The 17,479-nt window shown below is 53.3% G+C and overlaps 1 protein-coding gene across 1 annotated transcript; it reads left to right on the forward strand.

The window, feature by feature from the left end:
* Positions 1-5,932: 5,932 nt before the first annotated feature.
* On the forward strand, positions 5,933-13,617 carry NEURL3 (neuralized E3 ubiquitin protein ligase 3). Its single transcript, XM_065929798.1, has 4 exons — positions 5,933-6,041; positions 9,383-9,868; positions 10,999-11,070; positions 11,993-13,617. Exons 1-4 carry the CDS (start codon positions 5,993-5,995, stop codon positions 12,199-12,201), a joined length of 816 nt encoding a protein of 271 aa, XP_065785870.1. The 5' UTR covers positions 5,933-5,992; the 3' UTR covers positions 12,202-13,617.
* Positions 13,618-17,479: the final 3,862 nt, after the last annotated feature.

Raw genomic sequence — 17,479 nt, forward strand, 5'->3', positions numbered from 1 at the left:
GCCTGGCTGGATGAAGCACAAACTGGAATCAAGATTGCCAGGAGAAATATCAAAACCTCAGATATGCAGATGACACCACCCTTATGGCAGACAGCGAAGAAGAACTAAAGAGCCTCTTGATGAAAGCGAAAGAGGAGAGTGAAAAAGTTGGCAGTAAGAATTCAATAAGTATCTGTTGCGCACATACACAGACATAAATGACATCCTCGGGGCAGGTGCCACAGTCTTCCCGGAACAGACGCCCTGAAGCTGCGTGTGTGATGAGTGGGGCACGGGGAAACGGAAGCAGGAAGCCAGAGGAGGAGAGGCTGTGCCTCCCCCTTTCCCTCACCTCTGAGCTGCGCACAGCCCCTCTCAGCCATGCCTCATTCCCTGGCTCCCCTCTCCGGCAGCTTCCACACTCGCAGGGTTGGGGGTGCCCAGGGCGGTGGAAGCTGTAGAGAGTCAGGACCCAGGAGGTCTGGACAGGGCGGCAGTGTGGAAATAAGAGCACAGACTTAACTAGGGGCTGACTACTTTGCTGGCAGCGCTGGCCTTCCTCTCCGACCTCCGGACCTCTGGGTGGGGTTCCAGCCACTCACCAAAAGGATTTGGTGAACTCCAAAGAATTTCTAGGAGGCTCTTTGGCAGGAAGCAAGTGGGCAGAGAGAGCCGGGGCCTGGGAACGAAGCTGGGAGCCTTTGTGGTCCCGACCATTTCCTTCCAGCGTATTAGATCCACGGTCAGTTCCACTTCTCTCCACCAGGTGGCAGTGCTTGCCAAGCCCTCTGATTTCCAGGGCAGATTTTTTCCAAGGGCGTGTGGATGCTTCCTCCACTGTTCATCCTCTCACGGAGAAGCGAGAGACCGATATTCACCCAGGAGTGGGTCGCTGGGTTGTGAGGTTGGCTGACGGACAATTTTTAAAGAAGCGGCCACACTGCACTGTTTGGCACTGACAAGTCCTTGCTGACCACCTGCTGTGTAGACAGCCCTGATCGTTCCAAGGGCTGGTCTCCAGGCCCGGCAGATCCCATGTCTCAGAGATTCCACGTGTCGGGTAACACTGAGCACGGGCAAGGGGTCTCCGGGCCCCAGCTGCAGACACAGAGGGTTAGGGTCAGATTGGCTGGATTCCCACTGCTTCCCATTTCTGCTCAGTGGCAGGCTGGTGTGAACCCTAGGCAAGACCCCAGCTCCCTTGGCTGTGAGATGGGGACTGACACATCTGTCCAGAAGTTTCTCGGAGCACTTGAGGCATCTTAGGAGATGACCTGGGGAACAGCCCTTTGTAATGATGAGGGTCTGGGCAAACTGATGATTGATTGCCAGTGAATGGACCCTGGCGGGGGAAGGGAGTCTGTGGGGAGCTTCAGGGTGAGGAAGGAGGGGCAGAATCCTCAGCCCCTCTGACCTCTAGTCCTGGGAGGGCCCCTCCTGGCTTTGAGGGTGCCCCCCTTGACTTTGTGGGCTCACCCCTCCTGCAGTACCAATTAAAGCCAGCAGAGGCCGCCTCAGAGGACAGGCTCATCACTGCTGTTCTGCAGCAAAGTCCAGTCGGACTCTGTGACCCCGTGGACTGCAGCACTTCAGACTCTTCTGTCCCTCACTATCTCCTGAACTTTGCTCAGATTCATGTTTATTGAGTTGATGATACTATATAATCATCTGATCTGCCTCCCCTTTCTCCTTTTGCCTTCAGTCTTTCCCAGCATCAGTGTCTTTTCCAACGAGTCAGCTCTTTGCATCAGGTGGCCAGAGTATTGGAGCTTCAGCTTCAGCATCAGTCCTTCCAGTGACTATTCAAGGTTGATTTCCTTTAGGATTGACTGGTTTGATCTCCTTGCAGTCCAAGAGACTCTCAAGAATCTTCTCCAGCACTACAATTTGAAGGCATCAATTCTTGGGTACTCAGCCTTCTTTATGGTCCAACTCTCACATCCATATATAACTACTGGAAAAAACCATAGCTTTGACTAGACAGACTTTTGTTGGCAAAGTAATATCTCTGCTTTTTAATATGCTGTCTAGGTTTGTCATAGCTTTCCTTCCAAGGAGCAGGTGTCTTTTTTTTTTTTTTTTTTTTCATGGCTACAGTCATGGTCTGCAGTGATTTTGGAGCCCAAGAAAATAAAATCCGTCACTGCTTCCACTTTTCCCCCTTCTATTTGCCATGAAGTGATGGGACTAGATGCCATGATCTTAGTTTTTTTAATGTTTGAATTTTAAGCCAGCTTTTTCACTCTCCTCTTTCACCCTCATCAAGAGGCTCTTTAGTTCCTCTTCACTTTCCGCCTAAGGGTAGTGGTATCATCCGCATATCTGAGGTTGTTGATATTTCTCCTGGCTATCTCGATTTTGGCTTGTGATTCATCCAGCCCAGCATTTCACATGATGTACTCTGCACAGAAGTTAAATAAGCAGGGTGACAATATACAGCCTTATGGTACTCCTTTCCCAGTTTGTAACCTTGCCCCATTCTAACTGTTGCTTCTTGACCTGCCTACAGGTTTCGCAGGAGTCAGGTAAGGTGGTCTGGTATTCCCGCTCTTCAAGAATCTTCCAGTTTGTTGTGCACAGTCAAAGGCTTTAATGTAATCAATAAAGCAGAAGTTTTACTGGAATTCTCTTTCTTTTTCTATGATCCGATGGATGTTGGCAATTTGATTTCTGGTTCCTCTGCCTTTTCTAAATCCAGTTTGTATATTTGGAAGTTCTTGGTTCACATACTGCTGAAGTTCATGGACCTATGCAATATTGTTCTTTATGGCATCAGACCTTACTTTCACCACCAGACACATCTACAAATGAGCGTCATTTCTGCTTTGCCCCAGCCACATCATTTTTTCTGGAGCTATTAGTAACTGCCCTCTGCTCTTCCCCAGTAACATACTGTACACATTCCAACCTGGGGGGCGCATCTTCTGCTGTCGTATCTTTTTGCCTTTTCGCACTGTTATGGGGTTCTTGCAGCAAGAATGCTCCCGTGGCTTGCCGTTCCCTCCTCCAGGGGACCACGTTTTGTCAGAACTCTTCACGATGACCCGTTCGTCTTGGGTGGCCCTGCGTGGCATGGCTCATAGCTTCACCAAGTAATGCAAGCCCCTTTGCCAGGAGAAGTTTGCGATCCATGAAGGGGCCAGTCAATACCGTCTTGAAACAAATATTTACAACAGCCTTGCGGCCAGGCAGGTGTCCTGGAGGGAAGGGTGCAGTCTCCATCATGGGGTGGCCTCCACTTCACACTCAGGCAACCAGTCAGCAGCTATTCATGAGCCCCTACTAGTGTCAGTGAGATGGGGAAGATGTTAGTAGCAACTGAAAGCTCAGACGGGCCATGGCCTGGGGCAGGATCGTGGAGGCTACACAGCGTGGCGGATAAGGCAGCTGCTCTCCAGTCAGACAGCTGGGGCCATGCCCTGGTCTTTCACTTCTGATTCTGAACAAGTTGCTTCACCTCCTTGAACCTCGGTTTCCGCATTTGTAAAATGAGAATGATTACCATAAGTAGAATCTTTTCAAAAAGTTGCCATGAGGATTAGCAAGTTAATACAGTACTGGACTTAGGGCAGTAGTGTTTGTTATTAATAAATAAACTGGAGGTGGGACTTCCCTGGTGCTTCAGTGGTTAAGAATCTGCCCGCCAGTGCAGGGGCCATGGGTTCGATCCTGGTCCAGGAAGGTCCCACACTAAGCCCATGCCACAACCATCGAGCCTGTGCTTGGAGCTCCAGCTCTGCAACGAAAGAAGCCACCGCGACGAGAAGCCGGAGCACGGCGACAGAGTGGCCGCGCCCACTGCAGCTCGAGAAAGCCGCCTCACAGCAATAAAGACCCATCACAGCCAAAAATTAAAATTGAAAAAATAAAAATGATTAAAACAAGAAACCTGGGGAATGTGTGATGGGAGAGAAGGCCTCAGCGCCCCAGGCCCTGGATTTGAATTCTCAGGATGCCCACCCCACCGGGGTCCTGAAGGTGAGGCCTTACCACCACAGCCTGCTGGCACTGAGCAGCCTGGCGTCCACAGCCTCTCCAGTAACTTTCCAGATGGGCTGAGGCTCAAGGCCTGATCTCCCTGATAAGATACCGTAACTATCTCTTTTATAGGAATGTGGTTTATCAAAAAGGTGCTCTTGGCTCCAACTCACCCAAGGCAAACAGCCAGCCCTACGGGCGGGTCGGCGGGGGGGCGGGGAAGGCGGCCTCTGACTCCAGTCCTAAGCCAGGATCCCTCCGACTCGGCCAGCAGAATCATTGGCCATGGACGCACTATGATTGCTCCTGACTTCTCACCAGTTTGCCTTTGACCTTAAAGACAGTTTTTAGAGAGCCTGGCAGGGGGCTTGGTGTGGAACAGATGTCCAGAGTCACACTGACACATTCTGAAGTCAACCGAGGCCAAGTAGCTGTCACCAGGACCAAAATCCTGGTACACTGGGGCCGTCAGGGATGCACAGACCAGTGCATCCTGGTTTCCCGTTCTACACACGGGGACACAAGGCCTGGGGAGAGAAAGAGAGGTAAAACTAACACAGGAGACAGAATCCGGGGCTCCAAACACTCACCCTTTCCCCTCCTCACCCGCAGTCAAACCGCTCAGCCAACAGCACCACTGTCCCCAGGGAAACGCATGGGGCATATCCACCCCTTCAGCCAAGTTCCAAGTAGTCAATGATCGGAGGGCTTGCCCGGTGGTCCAGGTGGTTGGGCTCCAAGTTCCCAGCTCGGGGGGCCCAAGTTCAACTCCCGGCCAGAGAATTAGATCCCACATGCTGCAACCAAGAGCCGGAGCAGCCAAATAAATAAATATTGAAAACAAAACCAAAGCAGAGTAGCCACTGCTGATGGCCTCGGTCTAGGGTCTTGGGAGGGCCTTAGCCTGGAGATCAAGGGCCAGGATACCCACAAGCCTCCAAACTCATCTAGGGCCTGTCACCTGAAGTGGGGCCTGCAGAACAGCCTTGTTAGAAAGGCTGAATCCCACACCTGCCCGGAGCTTCTGATTCAAGCTTCATCTTAACAAGATCCCCAGCAGGTTCATGTGTTGCGATCTGAGAAGTACTAGCTTAGAGCAAGCCACTTTCCCTGCCACCAGCCTCAGTTTCTCTAACAGGAATGAAAGGGGCAAAAGATTTCTGACGCCTCTTGCCATCACTAACACCCTGGGAGCTCGGCCTTGGCGTGACCCACTGCGGGACTCTCTGTGTTCCGTGGGGGATACTGGGCAGTGGGCTTCCAGCTCCAGCAAGGCTGGGGAGCAGTTGACACCTCTGCTTGGCCCTTCTCCTCTTGGCCAGAGACCCGGGCCTGGGGCAGCTTCACAGGTCCTGAAATGCAGTTACTTCAATTCAACCCACTTCACCAACACTGATTAAGCACCTCCTGTATACCGGGGTCAGTAGCAGTGAATCTCTCTCTACCCTATACATTAGAATCAGCTGTGGCGCTTGTACTTTTATTATTTTGGTTTTTGCTTATTTTACTTTTTTTTTTTTTTTGCCTCACTGTACGGCATGTGGGATCTTAGTTCCCTGGCCAGGGATCAAACCTGTGTCTCCTGCAGTGGAAGCACAAGTCTTAACCACTGGACAGCCAGGGAAGTCCCTGGGGGTGCTTTTAAACAAGGCCGATGCTGGGCTCCACCCCAGGCCACTGGAATCAAGTGCCCCCCCCCTCTCTGGGGGGAGGTCTGGCTACAGGTATTCATTAACACAACTCAGGCAGTGATAATGCACAGCTGGTTGATCGCAACTGATCAGAAGTAAGAGAGAAGGCTCCTCCACATGCAAACTCGGCCACCTCCCGAGTCCCTGCTTCCTCCGGGCCAGCCAGCTGCGGCAGGCCTGTTGCAAACCAGTAGTCATCAGGAAATTCCCTGGATATTGTAACTCGTGACTGCAATCTCTAATTAATCATCAACACTGTAATATGATCCTGGCCCCATGACAAGGGGACCTGCTGAATATCTTTGGGAAACCTGTCCACTGGCCTTCTTCAGACCCAGGGACCCATGCCTGAGGAGCCCAGGTGGATGGGGGCCCAGATCTGCTTTCAGGCTGGTAAGTGTGAGCCCTGAGCTTTCTGCCTGGACAAGAAGTACAAGAAGCAGAGGGGTGCTCTGTGTTTTCTGGGGTGGAAGACTCAGGAGATAGAGGTATAGTCAGTGTAAATATTGCTCAAAAGGAGTTTTTGATCCAGGCCGGTTGCCCTAGGCAGTGAGCTGTTAGGAGCCCAGGAGGTAGTGAAAGCTTCCTTTCTCAGCGAGAATCCAATAGAGGCCGAGGAACTCAGGCAACAATCCCTGCAGTGATGCAAAGACCCTTATGACCCGTTTGCCTTTCAGATCCTGTTGTGCAGAGAGAAGACTGGCTGGGATGGGAAAGAGGGTAGAGCTTAGGGGGCCTGGTGGAAGACCGGGGTCCCAGCTCTGCCCTCACAGAGCTGTGGGGACCTTTCCTGTCACTTCTCCCGGAGCCTCAGTTTCCTCATCCGCAGGCTGGGAGACAATGCCCCCATCCTGCCAGTTACAGAGCTGCCAGAAGCACAGACCACAGGGTCACCAGGCTCAATGATTCTCTGCCGGTCTCACCTGAGGTCACAACTTTGCCTTAGTGTCTGGGACGGGGGTTGGAGAGCTGGGTCTCTTAGGACTAGCGATCTGGACCACACATCCCTGCTCCCAGAGCCTGGACTCTGCTCCTTCCCAAGCAGAAGGACCTGGAGCCCTTGACTCCGCAGTAACCATAGTAACCTAGGGTTCCCGGGCACCAGCAGCAGGGCCACCTGAATCAAGGGGCGGGGGCGGGGCCAAGCCCCACTGCCAACGCTCCAGCAGCAACTGCTGTTTGGATTTCTGGGCGATGCTGCAGTCGTGAGGGAGGCAGCGCAGGAGCGCAGGGTGCGGAGCTGGGCCGGGGCTCCCTGGCGTCCAGGGGCACAACCACCTCCCTGAGCTCAGTGTCCTCCGCGTGCTCCCCTGGGGGGCTGGGCGTCTGTAAGGCACTTGATAGGTGCCAGGAGAGGCTTGGTGACTGGAGGGGCGGTGACAACGAAGATGAAGATCTGGGGAGGTTCTCACTGAGCCTGGTCATTCAGATCCCAAGAGCCTTGCTGCAAAGATTCTCTGGTTGGAATCTGCCTGTCCAGAGGGCAGGACATCCAAAAGGCCATGACCGTGTTCCCTGCTCCCCAGCCACCCAGGGGGCCCTTGTTGCCAAGCCAGTGCACAGTGTGGAAGTAGGGGAGGGTCCCCCATGGGCAACTCTGCCTGAGGCGCCTCAGGATGCTGCCTGAAAGTGGGGCTGATGAGAACAGCCATCTGCAGGCATAAAGTGCTCAGAAGTCCCTGCCCAACTGGCTGGGGACACGCCTATGTGGAGAGCCACACTTGGCCAGTGCCATCTCTGCCTCACCCACCCCAGGAGCAGGCTGGACTGGGTCACTTGGGTCAAAGAATGGGAGGAGCCCTGCCAGCCAGCCTTGGAGAAGGGGGTACTACCCAGAGCCAGCCCCAAACTCAGGCACAGAGCCCTGTGCAAAGCAGAGGAAGGGGCCCCGTGGGCAGACACAGTTCTGCCGGACAGGCGGCACATGGGTGGCTGTCATTGCTGCTCAGCCTTGGCCTTTCGCAGTGAACAACTAACACAGCCACACAGGACCTCACATGTGGAAAGGCTGACCCCCAAGGAGCCCTGTGTGCCTTGCCAGGGCCACACTCAGGCCACTGCTGGGGGCTGCTGAGACAGTGAGTGGAGCCCGGGCAGCAGCTGGGAGAAGCAGCACAGTCCACTGGGCCCCGGCGTCCTGTGACCTCTCGGCCTCCCTCGTCTAACTGCTGGCATGAGGACATAGCGCCCACGGGCCAGTGGGAAACTCCCGAGACAGGGGTAAGCTTTGCAGACTGTCAAATTCCTGTCGAGGGATAAGTCTGCTTCTCCTAGGGTCTCCAGGGCCCGCCTGCCCTGCTGAGGGGCTCACGCACCCAGCAGTCCCATCAGCCGCTTCTTTGGCTCCTGCCCCGCTGCTCCCGGAGCCGGTGGGGGTCGGGGGTGGACTCGCTGTGGCCTTGATGGTGTGCCTCGTACCTGCCCATGCCCAGCTTCCCCTCCGGGTGCCTGGCTGACACCTTGCAGGCATCTGAGTGTCAGGAGGAGGGCAGGGATTGAACGTGTGCCCCCTGCATTGACTGGAAGCCTGGAGTCTTAACCACTGGACCACCAGGGAAGTTCCCTGGCTCAAGTTTTGATTGAATTCTCTTTATATTTTCAGCCTCCCTCCTCCAACCCAGAAAAAGCAGGGTCAGGAGGGGAGGGGGAGAGAGCTAAGGCCTGGGGAGCTGGCTAAGTGCCCGTCTTGGGCCGGAAGCTCCACCAGCTTCCTTCAGGCCTCTGGGACTGAGGAAGGGCTGCCCAGCAAGGAACTTTCCCCTCCCAGCTGCCAAGTGGAGGCAAGTCAGGAAGTCCCCTGCTTTCAAAGCTTACCCAGGCCTAGGCTGGGCCCGGCCCACAATTCTGAGGGGCTGACCTGGGACCTCTTTTCCGGTTTCACACCCTCACTACTTTGGGAATTACCAGGCTCCTTCTTTCTCTCCCAGGACGAGAGAAGTCACCCTCACTGGGGGTCAGCGATGCCAGTTCTCTGTGGCAAAGTCAGAAAGTCACATAAGCAGACAAGAAAACTCAGCCGCCGCCCCAGCCCCCCGCCTCTGCAGAATTAGAGCTGACCACCCATCTCTCAGTCTGTTTCTAGATACAGACGGGCTACACATGTGTAAACATGCGAATAATACACATATAAACGTATGTGTCAAACAAAAGCAGGATCATCTGTTGACTGCTCTAAAACCTGCTCTCTTTAGTTAACGGCAATAACAGCCATCACCAGGTATCCAGAGCTGGTACTGTCAACAGTTCCTTTAATTTTTACAACATCCTTAAGGGAGGGAGGGGTTCCCTGGTGGCTCAAGTGGTAAAGAATCTGCCTGCAATACAGGAGACCAGGAATGGATCCCTGGGCTGGGAAGATCCCCTGGAGGAAGGCATGGCAACCCAATTCCAGTATTCTTGCCTGGAGAACCTCATGGACAGAGGAGCCTGGCGGGCTACTGTCCACAGATCTCAAAGAGTCGGACAGGACTCAGTGGCTAAGCTGCAGTAAGGGAGGGAAACTGAGGCTTGGCAAGAGTCAGGAGAGAACCAAGATCCCAGACAGGCAAAGCGGGTTCCCCACTGGTTCTAAGAAGGTCTCTGGAGTGGGGATGGGGGAGAGCCGGGACAGTAGCCCCAGGGAGCATGGGTTGATGGAAATGCCCCTTTCCCCTGGTGGGGAGGGCTCCAGGCTGCCCGGAAGGCCAGCCAGTGTGTCCAGCCGACCTTCAGTGACGCCCCCGCCCCCGCCGCAGATGCCGAGGCTCCCCGAGAGGCGCTCCGCTTCCACGCCCAGGCGGTGGGCGCACAGGTGCGCCTGGATGCTCAGCGGAGCACCGCGTTCAGGCACGCCACGTTCCACGACGGCATCGTGTTCAGCCAGCGGCCGGTGCAGCCGGGAGAGCGCGTGGCGCTGCGCTTGCTGTGGCACGAGCCCGGCTGGCTGGGTGGCCTCCGCGTGGGCTTCACGCGCCTGGACCCCGCGCGGGTGCCCGCGCCTAGCCTGCCGCCCTTCGTGTGCCCGGACCTGGAGCAGCAGAGTCAGACCTGGGCGGCCATGCTTCCTGACGGCTGCGCCCTCCCGGGGGATGTGGTGCACTTCTGGGTGAACCGCCAGGGCCAGATCTTCGCCCGGGTCAACTCGGGGCCCCGGTGGCTGCTGCGCGAGGGCGTGCTCATGGGCGCCCCGCTCTGGGCCGTGATGGACGTGTACGGGACCACCAAGGCCATCCAGCTGCTGGGTGAGGCCAGGGGCGGGGACCCAGGCGCCGTCCCTGGGAACGGGGGCGGGGGAGGCGGCGGCTGCGGTGGTGCCTGACCGCGTACAGGGTCGGGGAGAACTGCTGTTTCTTTCATATGGAGTTTCCCCATCGGCTTCTCTCCGGGTATGAAGATGTTCGCTGGGGACCAGACCCAGTCACAGGGAGGGCAGCCCTGCCCAGCACCCCGAACACATGTTAGAGCAGCGGTCCCTGGCCTTTTTGGCACCAGGGACCAGTTTCGTGGCAGACAGCTTTTCCACAGGAGGAGGGGTGAGGGAAATGGTTTCAGGATGATTCAAGCACATTACATTTCTTGTGCACTTTATTTCTATTATTATTCCATCAGCTCCACCTCAGATCATCAGGCATCAGATCCCAGAGGTTGGGGATCCCTATGTTAGAGGGCTGGTCTCATTTACAAAAAAAAAAATATTTGGGGCGGGCTGGGTTTTGCAGTCACAGTAGGAGTTTGCTGCAGACAGGGGTAGCAACAAAGGGAACATAAGTGTGCAAGTTAGAGGTGGGCAGGAAGGCAGCCTGGTGGGGTCAAAGGTGAGATGTTCAGGCACTCAGTGGGGAAATGAGGACCACCTGAAAGGAGAGTGGATTTCAGAGGAGTGAGGAGATACAGGAAGACTCATGAAAAGAAGTGTTGGCATACCTGGGCAGTCTTCCAGGGACCTGCACGAGCATTCCAGTCCCCCGGAGTGTTTGTTTTTCAAATGGCTTGTCACAACTGCTCGAGCCTCACCCCCGGAGGGGCCCAGGCTCCTGTTTTCCCACCTCCTGGGGGAGTCTGTTGCACATCCGTTGGGGGGCGGTGACCGACGCTGAAGATCTCTGCTCAGGCAGTGGCAGTAGGGCAGAGAGGAGCTGTCTGAAGGAAGCGTGGATTAGGATGAAAAAGCTTCGGGTCCACAGATTCTCTGCTGGGTCCCACTGGGAAAGGGGTAGCCAAGGGCTGGACCCCCGGCTTGGAGCTGCAGCACTGCGACCCGGAGAAGAAAGGAGGTGGGCCCTCTGCTTTGGAGGCAGGGACTGGGGAGGTGGGTTGAATGGAAACACCCTGACTGCTTTCCCCTGGTCCTGACTTCCCCTTTCTGCCTTAGATCTTACAGCCAACGACTTTCCCACATCCATGCCAAGGGAACTCAGTGATGAGGCTCTGCCCGGGCCCAAAGGTGAGTGGCTTTCCCGAGCGCCAGAGTGGCTTTCCCCAGGGCTCCGGAGCTGGGGAAGCCGGGCGAGGCCCCAGCCCTGGGAACTCAGTTACGCCTTCCCAGGTGCCATCAAGTCTCCCACAGGTCGTAGGCCGAAACCTAAAAGCCACGTAACAGTTCTGCCTTCTAGGACATTGGCTGGCTTCATAAGTTACTGGGCACACTCATGAATAGATGTTATTTTGTCCATCTGATTTTAAAAGAGCAATCCCTGTTCATAGTAAAAAAACAAACAAACAAAAAAAAACAAAAAACTTTGCCAAGCAGAAATAAAATACATATTCAAAGATAAAAAAGGAAGTGAAAAAAAAAAGCACACCTCCCAAACTTCACATTGCCTGTTAGGTAGATTTCCTCCCGGTATTTTATAATCATATATATATATATATACACACACACATATGGGCGGAAATGGAGGGGGGTGCTTCCCAGGTAGCACTTGTGGTAAAGAACCTGCCTGCCAATGCAGCAGATGTTAGAAACATGCATTTGATCCCTGGGTTGGAAAGATCCCCCGGAGGAGGGCGTGGCTACCCACTCCAGTGTTCTTGACTGGAGAACCCCATGGACAGAGGAGCCTGGCGTGCTACAGTCCCTGGGGTCGCAGAGTCAGACACGACTGAGGTGACCAAGCACAGCACTCTGTACGTGGGGAGTTATTTGTGTTTTTTTTCCTTTTTTCTAAATTGGAATCTTAGGCTATGCATGTATGTACCTTACAATTTTCTTCCCAACCTTTTTCACTGATTGCATTATGAGCATTCTCTTACGAGGTAGTATTCTTCATACTTCGACCACGTGCTTCTCTGTCCTGTGGTGATGTGGGTGGGCTGCCCTCTCGTGGCCCCCAAGCACCCCTGACCTGTGTTGTCACCTTTCCTAGCCTCAGCAGGAGAAGAGTGTGCCATCTGCTTCCACCAGGTTGCCAACACCTGCCTTGTCCCCTGTGGCCACACACACTTCTGCAGCTCCTGTGCGTGGAGGGTCTTCAGGGACACGGCCAGATGCCCTGTGTGTCGCTGGGAGATCGAGGAGGTGGCCCCGACTTGGGATCCTCTTGTCCTGGGTGCTGGAGAGGGCCTCCTGGTGTAGATGCAGAGCTCTGAGCCGGGCCCCTGCCAAGGGAGGAGGTGCAGCTCTGCCGTCTTTCTGGAGGAGAGTCGGAAATGCTGGTCAGCAGCAGGTGTGGCGGAGAGACGGCTCAAGGTCACAATGACTCTACCCCTCCTCAGCAGGTTGGGGCCAGAGGAGCCAGGAGACGCCCCTTTCTGCCCACGCCAGAACTACCTCCCTGGCTGGAGAAGGTGGCTAGCAATGGGCCAGCCAGGGTCTCGCCCCTCTGCTTAGTCCCAGGTTCATTGCTGCGTGCCAAGGCTTTTAACTAGCCATGGGGTTCAGCCACCATGGACCTAGCAACCCCCAGTACACCAAGTCCCAGGACTTCCAAGAACCCACCTGTGTCAGCGAGAAGGGCCTTTGTGTAGAGAGGGGGCGGTCTGACCCCTGGTTTTATGACTGAGGAAGTCAAGGTATATGCGCGTGTCTGGTGAAGCCCTGCCCACCCAGGGTATTGAGGAGCCTGGACCAGATGCAGAAAGCAGCTGGGTGGAATGTTTTTTTTAATTGAAGTGTAGTTGATGTACAATATTGTATAAGTTACAGATGTATTGTTTAGTAATAATTTTTAAAGGTTATACTCCATTTGCCAATATATTGGCTATATTCCCCTGTTGCACAATGTATCCTTGTAGTTTATTTTATATCTAGTAGTTTGCACCTCTCAATCCCCTACCCCTAAATTGCCTCTCCCCTGTCCCCTCTCCCCACTAGTAACCCCACATTTTGGTGTGCTCATGAGGGGAGGGGAGCTCAGGGCCTTTCTACTCCATTGTCTTGGCCTCTGTCTACCTGGTAGAATGTTCACAGTCTGTAGGGAAGCCAAGTCACTTCTACAAGTCCTCTGTAGGACTTTCCTGGTTGTCCAGTGGTTAAGAATCTGCCTGCCAATGCAGGGGACACCAGTTTGATCCCTGGTCTGGGAACTAAGATCCCACATGCCATGGGACCACTAAGCCTTTGGATTGAGACTACTGAGCCCGAACGTCCTAAAACCCATGAGCCACAACTGCTGAAGCCCGTGCGCCCTAGAGCCTGTGCTCCACCCAAGAGAAGCTACCGCAATGAGAAGCCTCTGTACCGCAACTAGAGAGTAGCCCCAACTCATGGCAAATAGAGAAAGCCCGCTCGCGGCAACCAAGAGCCCATGCGCTGCAACAAAAACCCAGTGCAGCCATAAATAAATAAGTAAACAGATAAATAGAAATTAATTAATTAAAAACAAGTCCTCTGTAAAGAGGATCAGCAGTCAGCTGCCCGCCTTCCTTGCCCGGCAGTCATGAGATCCCAGCACAGTTGTGCATCTGAAATCGAGTCGACCCTTCAGAGCGCACTGTTGTCATTGTGCTTATTGCCTTGGAATTTCTGAGATATCAAAATAAAGTTTGTCTCTCATGAGTGAGTTTGTAATGTGTATGTCCCCTCTGTTGCAGTCAGCAGGAGTGAGCCGGGTGGGAGCTGGTCAGGATGCAGGGTGTGGGGCCATGCCTTCCCGTCCCTCGCAGACACACCCTGGGCTTGCAGTGAGAGGGGCCTGGCGCTCAGGCCTGAGGAGCTGTTTTGCTGAGCAGGTGAACAGGATGAGCCTACAGATTCAGCCTTAAAGTTACAACAAGGCTCTGCCCTTGCCACCTTTGACTCGTGAGGGCTTCCTGGAGTCTCTGCTCCTGCGTGAAGCAGTGACTTGACCCGGGGACCCCAATCAGCAGGTGTCTGTGGTGGGGACAGGCGGGGAGGACAAGCCGTACCTGTTACATTGCTGATGTTCCTGCTCCGTGATTGGTGTGAAAGAGCACTAAAAGGGAGCTGGAGCTGTGTGATGTCCCCAGTCACGGTGACGGGCGCCTCCCCGCGCTGCGGCCAGCCAGAGGGGCAGGGCTTTGACTGGAAAGTGGAATGTTAGCCGCTCAGCCGTGTGCAACTCTCTCTGACCCCATGGACTGCAGCCCGCCAGGCTCCTCTGTCTGTGGGATTCTCCAGGCAAGAACACTGGAGTGGGTTTCCATCCCCTTCTCCAGGGGATCTTCCTGACCTGGGTCTCCCTAGCTGCAGGCAGATTCTTTACCGTCTGAGCCACCAGGGAAGCTCGGGTGTGGTGACCCCCAGAAGAGCTTCCATTCTGGAGTAGGATCCCCTCTCTGCTGCCCAGGAGTTGTTCTGACCTTGGTCATGTGACTTGGACATCTGGGAGCCTCAGTTTCTTCACAACTTGGAAATAAGATCATTTTGTTTGCTGATATGTTGTTAGGATAAGGGTATAAATGAAACTCGTAGCTTAGAGGAAGTATTCAGAATATGGAACTTTCTCTCTCTGGAAAGGCATCTCCCAGGGAAGCAGCCAGAGGTGGGCTGGCCGTCAGGGTACTGGGTATGAATCTTGACTGCTCACTGACTTAGCGAAGGCCCCCGTGTCGCCCCAGTTCTACACTTTCTCATCTCATTCTCACTACACATTTCTCATTCTTCTTACAGTGTAAGACCACTAAACTTTGGGCATATCTCTGAGACATAAGGGGGCAACCAGGAGACACCTCACCCCCTCAATCCTTATTCTGTGTAAATCCTTTGATCTAGTTATTTATTAAGCAAAAGTAAACATTTCCTTAGGCTAGGTCAAAGTCGTTATTTTTGTTCATCATAAAAGAGAGATTTGGCTTCTTCTGCTCAGGTGTAGCTATATTAGTATCAGATAAACTAGAATTTAAGGGGGAAAAAAAGATTAAAGGGGACAAAGAGAGAATTCAGCTAGAGATTATCGTACTAATGAAGTAAGTCAGAAAGAGAAAGACAAATGCCATATAATATCACTTATATGTGGAACCTAAACTATGACATAAATGAACCTATCTTTGAAACAGAAACAGCTGTAGGGAACAGACCAGTGTTTGCTGAGGGGGAGGGGGAGGGGTGGAGCAGGAGGCTGGGGTTAGCAGATGTGAACTTTTATATGTAGGTAGATAAACAATAAGGTCCCATGTGTAGCACAGAGGGCTATGTTCAATATCCTATGGGAAACCACAATGGAAAAGAATATTTCGTTCTAGAGCAGGATCAGATTCTTAAAAGAGACTGTGTGTATATATATATATATACACATATATGTATAATTGAATCATTTTGTTGTCCAGCAGTATTTTAAAACATTGTAAAAAAAAAAACATTGTAAATTCAACTAATATTTCAATTAAAATAATTTAAAACATGATTAAAAAAGAATTATTCATAATAACACCAAAGTGGAAACAATCCAAATGTCCATCAGCTGATGAATGAACAAATGTGGTCTGTCCATACAATGAGATGCTTTTTGACAATAAAAAAAAGGAATGAAGTGCTGATTAATGCTACAACATGGATGAGGCCTGAAAACATGCTAAGCGTGGGAAGCCAGTCACAAACAGCCACATATTGCATGATTTTATTCACGTGAAATGTCCAGAATAGGCAAATCCATAGAGACAGAAAGTAGATTAGAATAGGGGCTGGAGAGAGGAAGAATGGGGAGTGACAACTAAGAGGTATGGGGTTTCTTTTAGGGTTCTAAAATTGATTTTGCCAATGGTTGCACAACTTTGTGAAGATACTAAAACCACTGGACTACACACTTTAAAGAGATGGATATATGAGTCGCATCCAATTTTTAAATTATGCAAAAGAAAAAAACCCCACCAAAAAACCCACACCAAAATAGATGAGTGAAGATGTGCTAGTAGAAGAAAAGGAAGGGAATATTGACCCTGGGAGGAAAAGCTTCAAACAGGAAGTGACTTTTAAACTGTTTTTACAGGTCTAAGCTTGAAAGCAGAGAGGAGGGAAAGAGGTGCTCCACACAGTGGGCCCCGCACATGCAATGCAGGCCTTGTCCAGGGGACCCTGGGATGGTCACACTGGCCAAGGCGAGGGGCAGGGAGCCACAGAGGAGCCCAGAGGAGCGTGGGCTGGGACCGGCCGTGGAGCACTCTGCCGGCTGTTCAGTGGCTGCAGTGGCCCTGGAGGTCTAGGCTAGCTGCAGGAAGGTTGATGTGTCAGCCGGCCCCTCTCACCTCGGTCAAACACACTCTGCCTGTGAGTCACCTGAGAAGCAGGCCCCAAGTTTCCCTTTCCTACAAGTCCAGGGCTTGTAGGCAGTGGTGATAAGGAGTCCCTGGATCAAAGAAGAGGGAATGGGCAATAAGCCGTCATCAGGAGGGCAGTACAGAGGGAAAGGAAAGTAAAAGCACAACCAAGGATGACCGGCGCCCGCTGCTGAAGCAGGAAACCGCCTGGGCCAGACTCGCTGGGGGCTTTCCCAGGGACGGAGGAAAATTCCCTTGCTCACATGCTTTCAGGTGGTTTCCGGTTAGACCACGTAAGGTGTGAGGTGGCAGTCTGGGTAATAACAAGCCCTCCCTCCGGGGACCGGGACCACCATGTCCCCTGTCCGCCCCCAGCCCCTCACACGGCCCCAGCATGCCGTCTTCAGTGCTAGCCGAGACCCCCCACTCCCCCAGTCCCAGCATTGTTGCCTAAGTAATACCTGCTTTCCCCGCTCCACACACACAAGCAGAGGCCTCCTGGCTGCTGGTAATCTGCTCAGGAAATTCCACTTGGAAGAAGTCCATGAGCAAAGGCAGGGAGGCAGTGGGGGAGAGTCCCTGAGCCTGTGGCTGAGTGAGGAGAATGAGGTGCCCTCCCGTTCCTCCGCGACCAGCACACCACACCTGTGTCCTGTCTTCCAGCTGCCCTGCGCCCCCTCCCCTTTGGTTGAAGGAGGAGAAGATAGGGGTCGCCTCAAGAGCCTGGAGGTGGTGACTCTGATCCTCTGGGTCAGCCTGCCTGTCCCTCTCAGGTCTGCATGAAGTAAGTAAGCCATGACAAATGGTAATGTCCCCATTTTACAGCTAGAAAAACTGAGGCCCAAAGACTGTGTCAGACCTGCCCAAGGCCACTAAGCAGTTCATGGTGTGGTCAGGACTAGATCACAAACCCCTGGATCCCAGCCAAGGGACTCCTCTGCCTCAAGCTTTACCATTTATGGTTGGACATAAATGTAGAAAACATAGTAAATACCATCTCTTCATCCCCTCAAAGTTCCCAACAAAATGGGCACGATTTGCCCAGTCCCACCCACAGGAGGCAGGGCCTGGGAGCCAGCCTTTCATATCTGTGTGCCCATACTGGTCAGCCTACCACAACACACGGGCCTGTGCAGACCACCTAGGGGGCACTCCTAGAGTGTGAACGTCTGGTGAGCAGAGGGCGCTGTGCTGCTGGG

The sequence above is a fragment of the Muntiacus reevesi genome, chromosome 3 (assembly GCF_963930625.1).
Source record: "Muntiacus reevesi chromosome 3, mMunRee1.1, whole genome shotgun sequence".
Taxonomy (NCBI): Eukaryota; Metazoa; Chordata; class Mammalia; order Artiodactyla; family Cervidae; genus Muntiacus; species Muntiacus reevesi.